The 13889-nt window shown below is 41.1% G+C and overlaps 1 protein-coding gene across 1 annotated transcript in view; it reads left to right on the top strand.

Moving 5' to 3' along the window:
- The window catches only part of LOC309569214 (uncharacterized protein), a gene marked incomplete at both ends in the record, with an annotated part of 183076 nt that overhangs the window by 126204 nt on the left and 42983 nt on the right, over window positions 1–13889 (top strand). Inside the window, one exon of the mRNA XM_082274970.1 lies at window positions 12906–12970. Coding sequence (XP_082131096.1) covers window positions 12906–12970 — 65 coding nt within the window. The remainder of the gene's footprint in view (window positions 1–12905; window positions 12971–13889) is intronic.

Raw genomic sequence — 13889 nt, 5'->3', positions numbered from 1 at the left:
GCTTTCTTGCCCTGCAATCTTTATCTCCGTTGTTCCTCTATCTTGGACCACTCAAGAAGGAGCATTACCAGATCGATAGCGTTGGAAAGAAAAAGCTGCGTATAGGATTCTATGAAAGTTTCTGTCACTTTTTATACTTATCGCATGATCTTAGCAGCATGGTGTATTGTGTATGTTTAAAGGACAGCTTTGACTTATAACATTATTCTGCTGCACAGTCTGGGAGTTTATGCCACTTCAAGCTTTTCCAGAGCATCTGAACTTGGCAGCAGAGTAGTTACTATAGCAACTTCTATACAGCTAGTTTTTAAGCACTGCCTACAGAGAAGGAGAAGAGAATGACTAAGTGAGCAGAGAGACAGAAGGAAAGGGCAAATAGACATAATAAGCAGTAAAAAGGGAACCAGTGTCTGTGATGGCTAATGTAGAAGCAAAAAGGCTACAAAGTAAGGTCAAAAAGGCAAAAATAGATATATATAGAAGAGAAAGGCGCTGAAGGTAGCGAGGGAGAGAGAGATATACCAATAGTAGAGAATAAATCTAAAATAGACTATATTAATGACAAAATAGTCTAATGGGCGGATGCAGGTTCATAAGTCTGAGAGAGGTGTTGAAAGCAGAATACAGTGATACCTCGGTTCATGAACTTAATTCGTGAACTGACTCTGGTCGCGAACCGAATTGGTTGTGAACCGAGGCACATTTTCCCATAGGGTTCAATGTAAATCCGGTTAATGCGTTCTGACCTTTTTTTTGGGGGGTTTTTGAAGCACAAAAATATGAAACAAATTACAATACACATTAGTACAGTATAGTAATGTATAAAGAGAGAACACTAACCTTGCTTAAGATGACTTCTGGCATGGAGGAAGGCTGGTGAGAGGCTGTGAAATACAATACAGTAAGTACAGTATTGTACAGAAGTACTGTACAGTATTGTACAGTACTGTATGTGCTAAAAAGCAAACCAAAAAGCAAAAAGTGTCTTCACAGTAATCACAGTACTTCTTTCTGTGTCTCTTCTTCTCTCCACGATCTTCCTACAGGAAGTCATGACCATGTGACAGCTTGGAAATAGCATTAAAATGGCCTCAGGTCCTGTTCGTGAACCGAAGCGGAGTTCGTGAACCGGAGCATATTTTTATGAACTTTTCTGTTCGTGAACCGAGTTGTTCATGAACAGAAGCGTTCGTGAACCGAGGTATCACTGTAAATGGTAGTCAAAAAGCAGGAACATTTAAATAAAGGTTAGACCTAATAAAGAAAAGCAGTTTGACATACAAAGAAATGTGGTATATGTACTGTATATAAAGAGGGCACGGGAGAGCGCAAGAGAAATAAAAATACATACGAACAGACTTTGCCCAGCGGACCGATGTAGGGGGCAATTGTAGTGCTAACTGTCAAAGGGGCAAAAAATCTTTTAAAAAAAATTCAGATTTCTTATATAAGGCTGGGTTCACACATGTTTGGTGCGAATTTCCCCTCAGTTTTGCCATTCAGATGCAAATCTTTGGAGCCGGTGTTCCGTGAAAAAACCCTACCCATGAAAATTCCCTACCCTCATCACTTCCTGTGCACATACGTCATGGAACAGCTGAGCAGCTTACCACTGCGCATGCTCATAGCTGCGGAGGGTAGGGAGTTTTCACGGGGTAGTGTTTTGTAACGTTACACCGCATCAGCTGTTGCCATGGGTACATTAAATCATCTCCGCTGTAACATTAAATCACCTCCGCTCCTACCCCTGTGACTTCCCTGATCTCGGCTCCTAAATGTAAAAGCGGCGGCGTGTCTATGAGAATATAAATCACGGAGCCAAGATCTCTGTGAATTATATTTTCATAGACCCACCGCCGCTTTTATATTTTGGAGCCGAGATCAGGGAAGTCACAGGGGTAGGAGCAGAGATGATTTAATGTTGCAGCGGAGATGATTTCATGTACCCGCGGCAACAGCTGATGCGGTGTAACGTTACAAAACACTACCACATGAAAATTTCCTACCCTCCGCAGCTATGAGCATGCGCAGTGGTAAGCTGCTCAGCTGTTCCATGACGTATGTGCACAGGAAGTGACGAGGGTAGGGAATTTTCACGGGTAGCGTTTTTTAACGTTACACTGGCCAACGGTGTCTTTAACATTAACTGTGTGTTAAGGAACAGGTTGGGAAGCCAGCCGGCACATCCTTAATAACTCGTGACTCATCAGCTGTCAGTGGGGTACCCAACAGATAGCTGAATGATAAAAAAAACATTGCAGGTAATAAAACATTGCAAAAAAAAAAGGGCTTGGAGGCCCCCCCTACCCATCCATGCCAGGCCTATTTGGGTCTGGTGACGCCAAAATTTTTCAAAACAACGCCGTGGGGTCCCCCTCCCAATTGATACAAGACTCTTAGGTCTGATATGGATTTTGAAGTAAACCCCATGCCAAATTTAAAAAAGAATGGTGTGCCCCTCCCCCCCCCAAATCCATACCAGACCCCTATCTGAGCATGCAGTCTGGCAAGCAAGGAAAGGAGGGAAGGCGAACGAGTGTCCCCCCCCTCCTAAACCATACCAGGCCACATGCCCTCAACATCGGGGTGCTTTAGGGCAGGGGTGCTGCCCTCCCACCCCAAATTACCTTGTCCCCATGCTGATAGGGACAAGGGCCTCTTCCCCAAAACCCTGGCAGGGGGTTTATCGGAATCTGAAAGTCTGGAATGTACTGTATTGTACCCCTACTTACTCACCAAAAAAAAAAGCATCAAATATCAAAAAGAAACAAAAACACAGACACAGTTTTTGACAATTCCTTTATTAAAAAAAAAAAACAATGTCCCCCATGTAGATCCATTATCAATCATGACACCATGGCCGAAAAGAAAAATAAAAGCTCTGCTCGCGCCGAAGTCTTATGCTGTCTGCTAGCACTGCCGTCTAAAGTTCTTAAATAGCTAAGGGGCAGAGCCATCTGGCGAAGTCAATGGATTTCCCCACCCCCTGTGACGTCATTGACCCAGCATGCAGCGGTCGATGACGTCACAAGGGGTGGTGCCTCTTGATGACGTCGCCAGGGGGTCCCACCCCTTAGCTATTTAAGAACTGTCAGGAATTGTCCAAAACTGTCTCTGTGTTTTTATTTCTTTTTGATCCTTTTTTTTGCCCCATTAGCCCACACTCATTCACATGGGGGGAGCTTGATTCCAATAAGCCCTCTGCCCACAGACAACCACAGCCAGGGTTCTGGGAAAGAGGCCCTTGTCCCCATCAACAGAGCAGAGCCCCCCCCCCCCGCCCCGAAGCACCCCCCATGTTGAGGGCGTGTGGCCTGGTATAGTTCAGGAGGAGAAGGGGCACTCACTCGTTCCCCTCCTCCCTCCTTGCCTGCTAGACTATAAGGGTCTCGTAAGAATTTCGGGGGGGGGGGGTTTAAGTGGCATGGGGGTTCCCCTCAAAATGTCTGCTGATTGCGGGTGCAATGCTTTACAGGTTCCTAACAAAAATAATAAATGCATATTTTTTTACCTTCAAAAAAATGTACATTTATTATTTATTTTTGGAAAAGTTAAATTAACCTGTAAACTCTAAATTATGAAAAATCCTGCGTGAATAACAATCAGAAATTGACAATAAATAAATAGGAAATCACAGATACAGTGTCATAAAAAAAAAACGCACAAACATATAGTGTTTTAAATTACGTCAAAATACCATGCTTCAAAACATATGACTTATAATAAATAAATAATCTTCCAGGTGCTACTCCACCATCACATCAAACTACTTACCAAGTCTAGTGGCCCCCACAGATCAAAAGGTCTCACAACGCTTCAATCTGTGATCCAAAGAGCAGCCAGAATCCAAACACTTACATTATAAACAGCAGCTTCATAGTTAACAACTCAGTCATGTTGTTGGAAAAAATACAGAAAGGGGCTCCATAGTTTAATGTTTAGATTTAAGCATTTATTTAAAAAAAAAAGTACTCACAAAACTTTATAATACAGCAAGCTGTACAAATAAACATTGCATGGAAACATTCCACATCTCATGGCGTGAGTGATGATGTCACTGCTATGCTCTGCCCAACATAACGTTTTGTCTCAAAAGAGGTGTTCCAGGGACATTCATGTAGCAGTGATTAGTACTCATCTACTTAAATGGAAAGCTGACCATCACACACACACACAGAAAGGCGCTCACTAGTGCCCTCTGATTTGTACATGCTTAACTCGTTTTAACCCTTAAATGCAGCATGCAGTAACAATCATATAAAAAACACCTTTTGAGTATCAACCGTATCATTCATACCCAAATGTATTCATATAATGTAATTATAGTTAAACCTAATGACGTTTTCACCTTTATTTAAATGATTCGATAAACATGTTATTAAATAGTTAAAATCATTTTTGATGAAAATTCAACTACTAAAAGTTTAAAATATTGTCTCCTTAGCTATAATTAATAAAACAATTCATTTCTCAGTTTATATTTAGTCACAAAGGACTATAGGTTTACTCTATTGTACTAAAAATAGTTATGTTACATACAAAGAATAAACTGCCTTTGCTTTCTAGGAAGACTATTATCAATATTTATAAAACGTTTCATAATTAGCCAGACTTGGTATAGAATGAGTTAGGCTAGGTTTCCACTAGTGCGGCTACGAAGTCGTGCTACTTCTAGCACGACTTCGTAGCAAAAGTAAACCGCGGCTTCAGTTAGACTTGTCCCTCATATATAGAGGGAAGTCGCGCTCAAAAGTAGTACACGATTTACTTTTGAGGTCGCGGCAACTGAAGCCGCGGCAGTGGAAACGTGCCCCATTGAAAACAATGGGTTTTGACTTGCTGTGCGACTTGACATGTGTCAAGTCGCACCGCAAGTCGCACTAGTGGAAACCGAGGCTTACAAGCAGCATCCAGCATGCTGTATTGATGCATTTCGCAATAAAAAAAAAAAAAAAACGCTTCTTCAGGATATATAAAAGGAAAAAAAGAAAAATATTAGGACTTTATTCATCCTATCCCCCCCTTATACCTTATTTACCATCATCATTTTTCCCCTTCCCTACCCCCCATTTGTCTCTTCAGGATATATGCTGTAATAGAACTTATTCACACAACCCAGTCTGGAGCTAAAACAATAAATATATACAGTAAATATACAGTGGGTATGGAAAAGATTCACCCCCCTTTAAAATAATCACATTTTGTTGCTTTGCAGCCTGAAATGAAGACAGACATGTTATTTGTTTTATCCAGCTGTGTTTACAACTTATCACATCCAAGTAAAAGATATAACAGCAACATGTCAGAAATTGTTTTTAAAAATTCAAAAACATAAATTACTGAGTTGGAAAAAGGATCACCACCTTTTGCTTTAATTACAGCCTTTAGTCTGTTAGGATATGGCTCTACTAACTTTGCACATCTAGACTATGCAATATATAAAATATATATTGCTGCGCTTAACACAAACAATATACTTGTAATAAATAAATAACAAAGCAGCTTACACAAATTGATCCTGAATAGAAATCAATAATAACAATAAAAATAGAGGTTTAGCGCTACGCCATAGACAAATGATTTAAAGTCCATGAGAATATAATAGAATGATATAAAGTCCACGTGCAACAATATAATAAACATTACACCAGCAGGTTTAATAGTGCAGGAAAGTTGAAATCCACCACCAGGTAATCATCAGTATGCGCTTACCAAACAAATAGACCTAAACAGGTCATATATCGCAGGCGATAAGCAATGAAGTCCCAGGCTCTTATCCGCAAGGTGAATGCAATATATGCCCACTCTTCTTTGCAAAACTGCTCAAGTTCAGTTAAATTTAATGATGACCGTTTGTGGACTGCAGTTTTCAAGTCATTCCACAGATTTTCAATGGGGTTTAAGTCTCAGCTCTGACTAAACCATGCAAGGACATTTACTTTTTTTCTCCTTCAACCACTGTGTGGTCATTTTTGCTTTGTGCTTTGGGCCATTGTCATGCTGGAAAGTAAAACCTTCTTATTGACAACTTTCTGGCAGAGGGCAGCAGATTTTCCTCAAGAATTGTACGGTATTTTGCCCCATCTATGTTTCCTTCTATCCTGACAAGTTTTCCTGTCCCTGCTGCAGAGAAACACCCCCATAACAGGATATTACCACCTCCATACTTTATCATAGAAATGGTGTTCTTTGGAAGGTGAGCTGTATTGGATTTCCGCCAGATACAGTATCTCACAAAAGTGAGTACAACCCACACATTTTTGTAAATATTTTATTATATCTTTTCATATGACAACACTGAAGAAATTACACTTTGCTACAATGTAAAGTAGTGAGTGTACAGCTTGTATAACAGTGTACATTTGCTGTCCCCTCAAAATAACTCAACACACAGCTAATTTTGTCTGAACCGCTGGCAACAAAAGTGAGTACACCCCTAAGTGAAAATGTCCAAATTGGGCCCAATTAGCCATTTTCCCTCCCTGGTGTCATTTGACTCGTTAGTGCTACAAGGTCTTAGGTCTAAATGGGGATCAGGTGTGTTAAATTTGGTGTTATTGCTCTCACTCTCTCATACTGGTCACTGGAAGTTCAAAATGGCACCTCATGGCAAAGAACTCTCTGAGGATCTGAAAAAAAGAATTGCTGCTCTACATAAAGATGGCCATAGGGTTTAAGAAGATTGCTAAGACCCTGAAACTGAGCTGCAACATATTGGCCAAGACCATACAGCGGTTTAACAGGACAGGTTCCACTCAGAACAGGCCTCGCCATGGTCGACCAAAGAAGTTAAGTGCACGTGCTCAGCATCATATCCAGAGGTTGTCTTTGGAAAATAGACGCATGAGTGCTGCCAGCATTGCTGCAGAGTTTGAAGGGGTGGGGGGGGGGGGGTCAGCCTGTCAGTGCTCAGACCATACACCACATACTGCATCAAATTGGTCTGCATGGCTGTCGTCCCAGAAAGAAGCCTCTTCTAAAGATAATGCACAAGAAAGCCTGCAAACAGTTTGCTAAAGACAAGCAGACTAAAGACATGGATTACTGGAACCATGTCCTGTGATCTGATGAGACCAAGACAACAAGCCTACAGTCAAGCATGGTGGTGGGAGTTTCATGGTCTGGGGCTGCATGAGTGCTGTTGGCACAGTTCATTCGGAGTCTGGGCCGCAGGGCATTATTCCAACATAATGGCTCCAAACACATCTCCAAGATAACCACTGCCTTGCTAAAGAAGCTGAGGGTAAAGGTGATGGACTGGCCAGGCATGTCTCCAGACCTAAACCCTATTGAGCATCTGTGGGGCATCCTCAAACCGAAAGTGGAGGAGCGAAAGGTCTCTAACATCCACCAGCTCCGTGATGTCATCATGGCGGAGTGGAAGAAGACTCCAGTGGCAACCTGTGAAGCTCTGCTAAAATCCATGCCCAACAGGGTTAAGGCAGTGCTGAAAAATAATGGTGGCCACACAAAATATTGACACTTTGGGCCCAATTTGGACATTTTGACTTAGGGATGTACTCACTTTTGTTGCCAGCGGTTTAGACATTAATGGTTGTGTGTTGACTTATTTTGAGGGGACAGCAAATTTACACTGTTATACAAGCTGTACACTTACTACTTTACATTGTAGCAAAGTGTCATTTCTTCAGTGTTGTCACATTAAAAGATATAATAAAATATTTACAGAAATGTGAGAGGTGTACTCACTTTTGTGAGATACTGTATATAATTTGGTATTGAGGCCAAATAATTAAATTTTAGTCTAATTTGACCAAAATATATTTTTCCACGTGGCCTCAGTATTTTCAAGATTTGTTTTGTTTTGGTCATGACTACATGTGGCCTTTCTTGATGAGTGGCTATTTTTCTTACAAGCCACACTTGTGGAGAATTTGTGATATTGTTGTCACACGCACATAATGACCACCCTTTGTTATACATTCCTGCAACTGCTTCAGAGTTGCTGTAGGCTTTTTGGTATCCTCTCTGCCTAGTTTCCTCCTGGCATTTGTATCCAGTTTAGAGCAACATCCTGATCCAGGGAGAGTCTGTGTTGTAACAAATACCTCCCACTGCCTAATAATAGACTTTACTGTGCTTTTAGACATTGATAAAGCCTTTGAAAATGTTTTGTATACATCTCCTGACTTGTGCATGTCCACAACTTCATCCCAGAGATCTTTTGACAGTGTTTTGCCACCCATAGTTGATTGTTTGCTTCAGTTGCACTACCAGGGACTGAAAGGATTTTTTCATGCTGGGCTAGTCAGAATGACCACAGCTGGTTACAGTTGAAAGTCAAATGGCTTTGTGTGCTTTTGAGAAGGTGAATAGCAACACCTGATTGAATGTGATTTCAAAGGGGGAAGGTTCTTTTCTATACCCATTGTGTGTGTGTGTGTGTGTGTGTGTGTATACACTGAACAAAATTATAAATGCAACACGTTTTTGCCCCCATTTTTCATGACATTTTTAGATAGCATGATAATTGCACAGGTGTGCCTTAGGCTGACCACAATAAAGGCCATTATAAAATGTGCACTTTTTACTGTTCATGCAATCTTGCAACTACCCACTGCTGCCTCAATGATTACTCAGCCAGTTCCTGACTCCATACTGCCTGCTGTTGGTGTCCAGCCTGCTGATGGGGTCCAGCCTGCTGCCATGCTGCCTACCGATGGGGTTCAGCCTGCTGCGCTGCTGCAAGCCGATGGGGTTCAGCCTGCCTCTATGCTTTCTGATGGGGTTCAGTCTGCCTCTATGTTTGCTGATGGTGTTCATCCTGCCTCTATGCTTGCCGATGGTGACCTGCTGTCCTCTGCCAAGCCTGCCAATGGTAACCTGCTGTCCTCTGCCAAGCTGGCCAATGGTAACCTGCTGTTGTCTCCCAGCAGCCAGCAGGTTCCTGCAATTGGTTCCACCTGGCCCCAGCTGCTAGCAGGGTACTTAAATCCCACCTCTACCTTGCAACTTGCGCCAGTTTTTTTTTGTTGCCAAACTTGCTGCCAGATCCTTATGCCTCTTTATCTGGCTCCTGAACTAGCCTTGCATCCTGCAGCCTGCTGCTTTGCTCTTGTTCCTGTACCAAGTCTTGATTCCCCCTTTTCTTGCATCCCTATTACCTGTGTTCCTCATTTTTTATTTATTTGTATATATTGTTAGGTTGCTGCAGTTTGTCATTCAGTTTTGATTTCCATTCATTCTTATGTTTATTGCTTGCTGGTGTGTGATTAACTTTCATTCACTGTAAATAAATCTCACTTTAAAGATACTGTATTTACATATAGTCTGGTCCCAGTTTCTTGGTGTAGCTACATATATCTGGTCATCCAAGCTGCTGACTCCTGACAGATGTGTTTATGATTAATGATTAGCCAAAGCCCAGTTCCTAATTGTTAACCTAATATACTGTCTGCTAGTTGTCAAACCACAGGATCTGAAATCAAAGCCCACCTATATTATTGATCCTACCACTGCACCAAAGTAGAAGTAATCTCAATAAGTATGTGCATGTAGCTGCCACTTTGAATAGAATAGATATCATCACATCTACCACAGTATAAAAAATGAACACACATACATACACTGTAAATAGTGGCGCTATACCAAGACGATATAGGCACGTTCCAAAGCAAACAAATAGTGATATGATATCACCCAGTGAGCCTAATATGTGAATTAATTCCTATGAAAGTGAGTCCTCGAATTATCAAGACAAAAAAATAAACTAAAAAAAATGTGAAGGAAAGGGGGAATCAGCGCTCAATTTCTAAAATGGTAGGCCACAAAACACAAAGTGGATGAAAGGTGTTCACAAGAAATATATGATGAATAAACAGTATATATAATATGAAATATACAATGAAGATCATAAAATTAGCTAAATAGCTGATAGGTGATAAATATTCAAAAATATGCAAATGAGCGAAAACTGCTGAGGTGCTTAGTGAAGTGATAAATAAGTAATCATAAAAGTGCAAAAGATGCAATAAATCAACACATAAAAGTGACTGTGACAATACTGAACAGCAAATAAATAAAAGTGCAAGTGATGCAATAAAGTAGCATACAAAAACACTGCGAGGATGCTAACAGCATAAATAGTCCATGTGTCACTGGATGGTGTGCACAAAATAGATGTGCATAAATAAATAAATGCAAAATGGGGTGAAAGAGTTCAAGGGTGTTCCAGTGTATAAAACAAAGAATCTCATCCAGTGATATATGAGTGCAATTATTTGCGAGCTCTAATCCTAGATTAAGTGCAATGGCCGCTCACCTCCATTAACACTCATAAGAGCGTTTTTGGTGTGTTAGATCACCATCAAGGACGTCAGGGGGTTTTCCAACGAAGTATAGCTGGGAATGGACAGCGGATATCTCCTCAGATCATAGAATAGTTGTCTGTAGTGGAAATTCCTCTCCTTAAGGGGACTTTTATCCTGATGTATTCCTATGCCACTCAATCATCAAAATGACAAGAGGGGGCGTTCATAGTGTAGTAGGTAAATACGTTAATAAAGCAAGCAATAAAAACACTTACAGTTGAAGTAAGGGTAAGCAAGCAGGAACAAGCAGCAAAACAAACTGCCGATGCGGTGTCCACAGATGCTTTCGGTCTTGGCCGTAGACCGGAAGTGACGTCACCCGGCTTCTCCCGACGCGTTGCGTCACAACAGACACGTGACTTTGTCAAGGGTATAACCCCAAAAAAATGTGTATCCGTGATGAATTGGTCTTGTTAGAGCTCTCTCCACCACACCACCTGAGGGTCATGACAACACCCCCCCCCCCCCCATAGGGTATCAACTCACCAAAAATGATTAGCTCACATTCTCATGTTTGGCAAAATAGGCATCAACCCCTCTAGGGTTAAATGATATACAGCAACCATCTCCAGTCTTCATTAGTGACTTATAGACACTCCATATATGTGAAACAAAAGGACATTACAATAGTGCATTAACGTTTAACATAAATTTATTAACACCAAAATAAAAAGCCTCCAAATATTTCACTCACGTTATGCACAGTGTAAACTTGTATATAATATATAGCGGTAGTAAAATGGCATTTTGCTTTCGTGGCGGACCCAGCGTGTAATGAGCAGTGCCTCACTCAACCGATGTTGACTCCGCTGGAACGTCACTTCCGGTGCTGCGTATTGCGTCACTTCATGTTGCCGTACATCCATGTCCTAGGTGGTGTATCCCGTGTGTAACTGTCTAATAGTTACCTGGAAAAGCTTTCATCCTGTCAATAGACATGCATATTTTTCATACTACCCAATATAGTGGTTCTCAAAAGGTTATTGTTTAAATTACACATGACCTGAAAACTATAGGTTATGGGAAAAGTCATTAATAATTTGGCTGTATAACAAAATATAACAGCTCCAATATCAGTGTTTGACCTCTAAACTTAAAAAAATGCCACAGTTGGTAAGCATAATTACGTATTGTATCACATATAGGTTTACCATGCAACAACAGCCCATCACATCTGATTAGAGTGAGGCAGGAAGTAGTAACATTATTTTTATTCTAAACAGCATAGAGTTTGATGTGTGACCTCAAATAACCATCCACATGTTTGGAATGCAGTTGCTGAATGTAGGTCTGCTGCACATTTTCCTTGGTGTCACCAGGGGGAGAACAAACAACAGGCAGGACAAATGGTAGAGATGATAGAGTGGTGTAATTCCCAAGATAGTCAAACTAAACTATAGACCAGTCTTTTTCAACCAGGGTGCCTTCAGGTGTCTTCAGGGGTGCCTTGGCAAAATTCCTAGGAATTCCCAGAATTCCTTGTATACAAGCCAGTGGGTGGATCAAGCCTGCCACAAGTTTTAATTGTGCACCATTACATCCCTCCAGCTGCCAGTGACATTATCATTTGATAAGGAGGATGTTGGGCACTTGCACAGCATCGTTGTTTGCCCCTTCCCGGCCCTTCTCCATCGACTCTGGGGTCATATTAGCTGAGTGAGGGATAGATACTTAGATAGAAGGGAAACATTGGAATACTAATTAGTACCAGTGTGCAAAGGTGTGTTTGCTTTGCAAGAATAATCTTCTCTAACATTGGGTGTCCTACGTGTGTGGTTGTTGCTGCGTTATGTAAAAAATTTTTAGTTTCTTTTTTAAACTTTTGAAATGGGGGGCCTTGAGATTGTGCGGAAATTTAAAGGGTGCCTTGACTGAAAAAAGGTTAAACACTGCTATAGACAGTGGCAGAGCTAGCAGGCTGATAGTGAGATGAAGCACAAATAAGCCAATCCTAAAAGAGGGTCCAGGTTCTAGTCAGGTAAAGAGAGTAGAAACTGGCAATGTCATAGATTACAGGCCAGTTTTCAGGATAAGCAAAGGCAAGCTGAGAAAAAAAAATGTCCATCCTGCTCCTTCAAATTTTCTTGTCACTTTGGTCAAACATGTGCGTCGATTTGATCCAATGAATGATTAGGAAATTATCTTAAAACTAAAAATTTTAAACTAATTTCTATCAGTGTATGGACAGCTTAAGATCAAAGCTAGAATCAGACAGACCTTTTTCTCAGTTCATGAGCAATGAGAAATACCCAGCAGTCTATTTGGGAGCTCCCTGATAAGAGCAGGTGTGCTCTTCGGAGACCTGAGGTGCAGTGCTTAGTAATGACAAGCAGATGGTGAAGGCTCTGTATTTTTATTCATTTTATTTTGAACAATGACTTTACTTACATGCATATCATTAGTAAACATCTATTATTTTTGTATACATGAACTACCTGTATAAATTAACTACCTACCTTTTGTGATATTAATGTATTATTTTAAGTATATTTTAAATCCACCTTATTGTGAAGACTTTATTGTATAGCCATTATTAACAGTTCAATATTGATTTCAATGTGTTTTTATTATCAGAAATCACAAAGGAACAGATTGTCACTATCTCAGATACAACAAAGGATTCAGGTTACTGTTCTCAGGTATAGTATACTACCAACATATACCCCACCTCCCTAGGCAGGGATTCAAGGGCCACATGCTGCTTTTATATATTTATTATGTGGATCTGGGCCAAAATAAATGTCACACTTGCCTGTTTCAGACTGCAGTGCCAGGTTTTTCCCTCTGGTTGCAGCTGCCGGCTTCCGGCCAATACCAGAAGTGGTGCTGTTTTAAAGGCTAGTGTGGGGATTGCTCCGTGATCGAGCAGCGCATCCACACTCTAGTAGTCAGACCCCCTGTTTCTATTTATTGTTTTATGTGATTCTTTGTATTGCTTATGTGCCCCTTTGTTCTTCTTCCCTGTGTTTTCCTGTGATCCTTCCTTAATTTCGTCTGTGTCACTTGTACTTTCAGCCCTGTGTACCCTGTGCCTGTTTCCCTCGTATTCCCCTTACCTCTTTCCTACCTGAGTTATTCTATGCATTCCTTCCTGCTTTTTGTCTCTCTTCTCACTCTCTAATTCATTTTGTCTGCCCCAATCTGTTTCTTTCTATGTCTGCCAATTTCCCATTTTTTTCACCTGCATCCCCTGCCTATGTTTCTTCCCTGTGACTTAGGTGTCCGTTTATGAAACAGAGTAAGGCCTCATTCTTATTGAACACGGCTTTTGAAATCATTTGACTTCACCTGAACTCACACGATTTCAAAGCCGCATTTCAGTCCAAATTCAGGAGCGGCTTAAAAGACATCTGTGTAGGTTCATGCACAAATGTCTATTGAAGTCGCCCCCCGAAGTCGCCAGAAGTAGTGCAGAAACTTATTTTGGAAATCGGCGCAGTCCCACAAATTTGGCGTTGCATAGATTGGGACGCTCCTGTTGCCGGCAACAGTCTGCGATTGGACTTGACCTGTCAAATTGCATGTCAAATTGTGCGGATGTGAACAGGGGCAAAAGCT

Source organism: Pelophylax lessonae (genome assembly GCF_965119305.1).
Source record: "Pelophylax lessonae genome assembly, chromosome: 13".
Lineage (NCBI taxonomy): Eukaryota > Metazoa > Chordata > Amphibia > Anura > Ranidae > Pelophylax > Pelophylax lessonae.
This window is presented reverse-complemented; position numbering and strand designations above follow the sequence as displayed.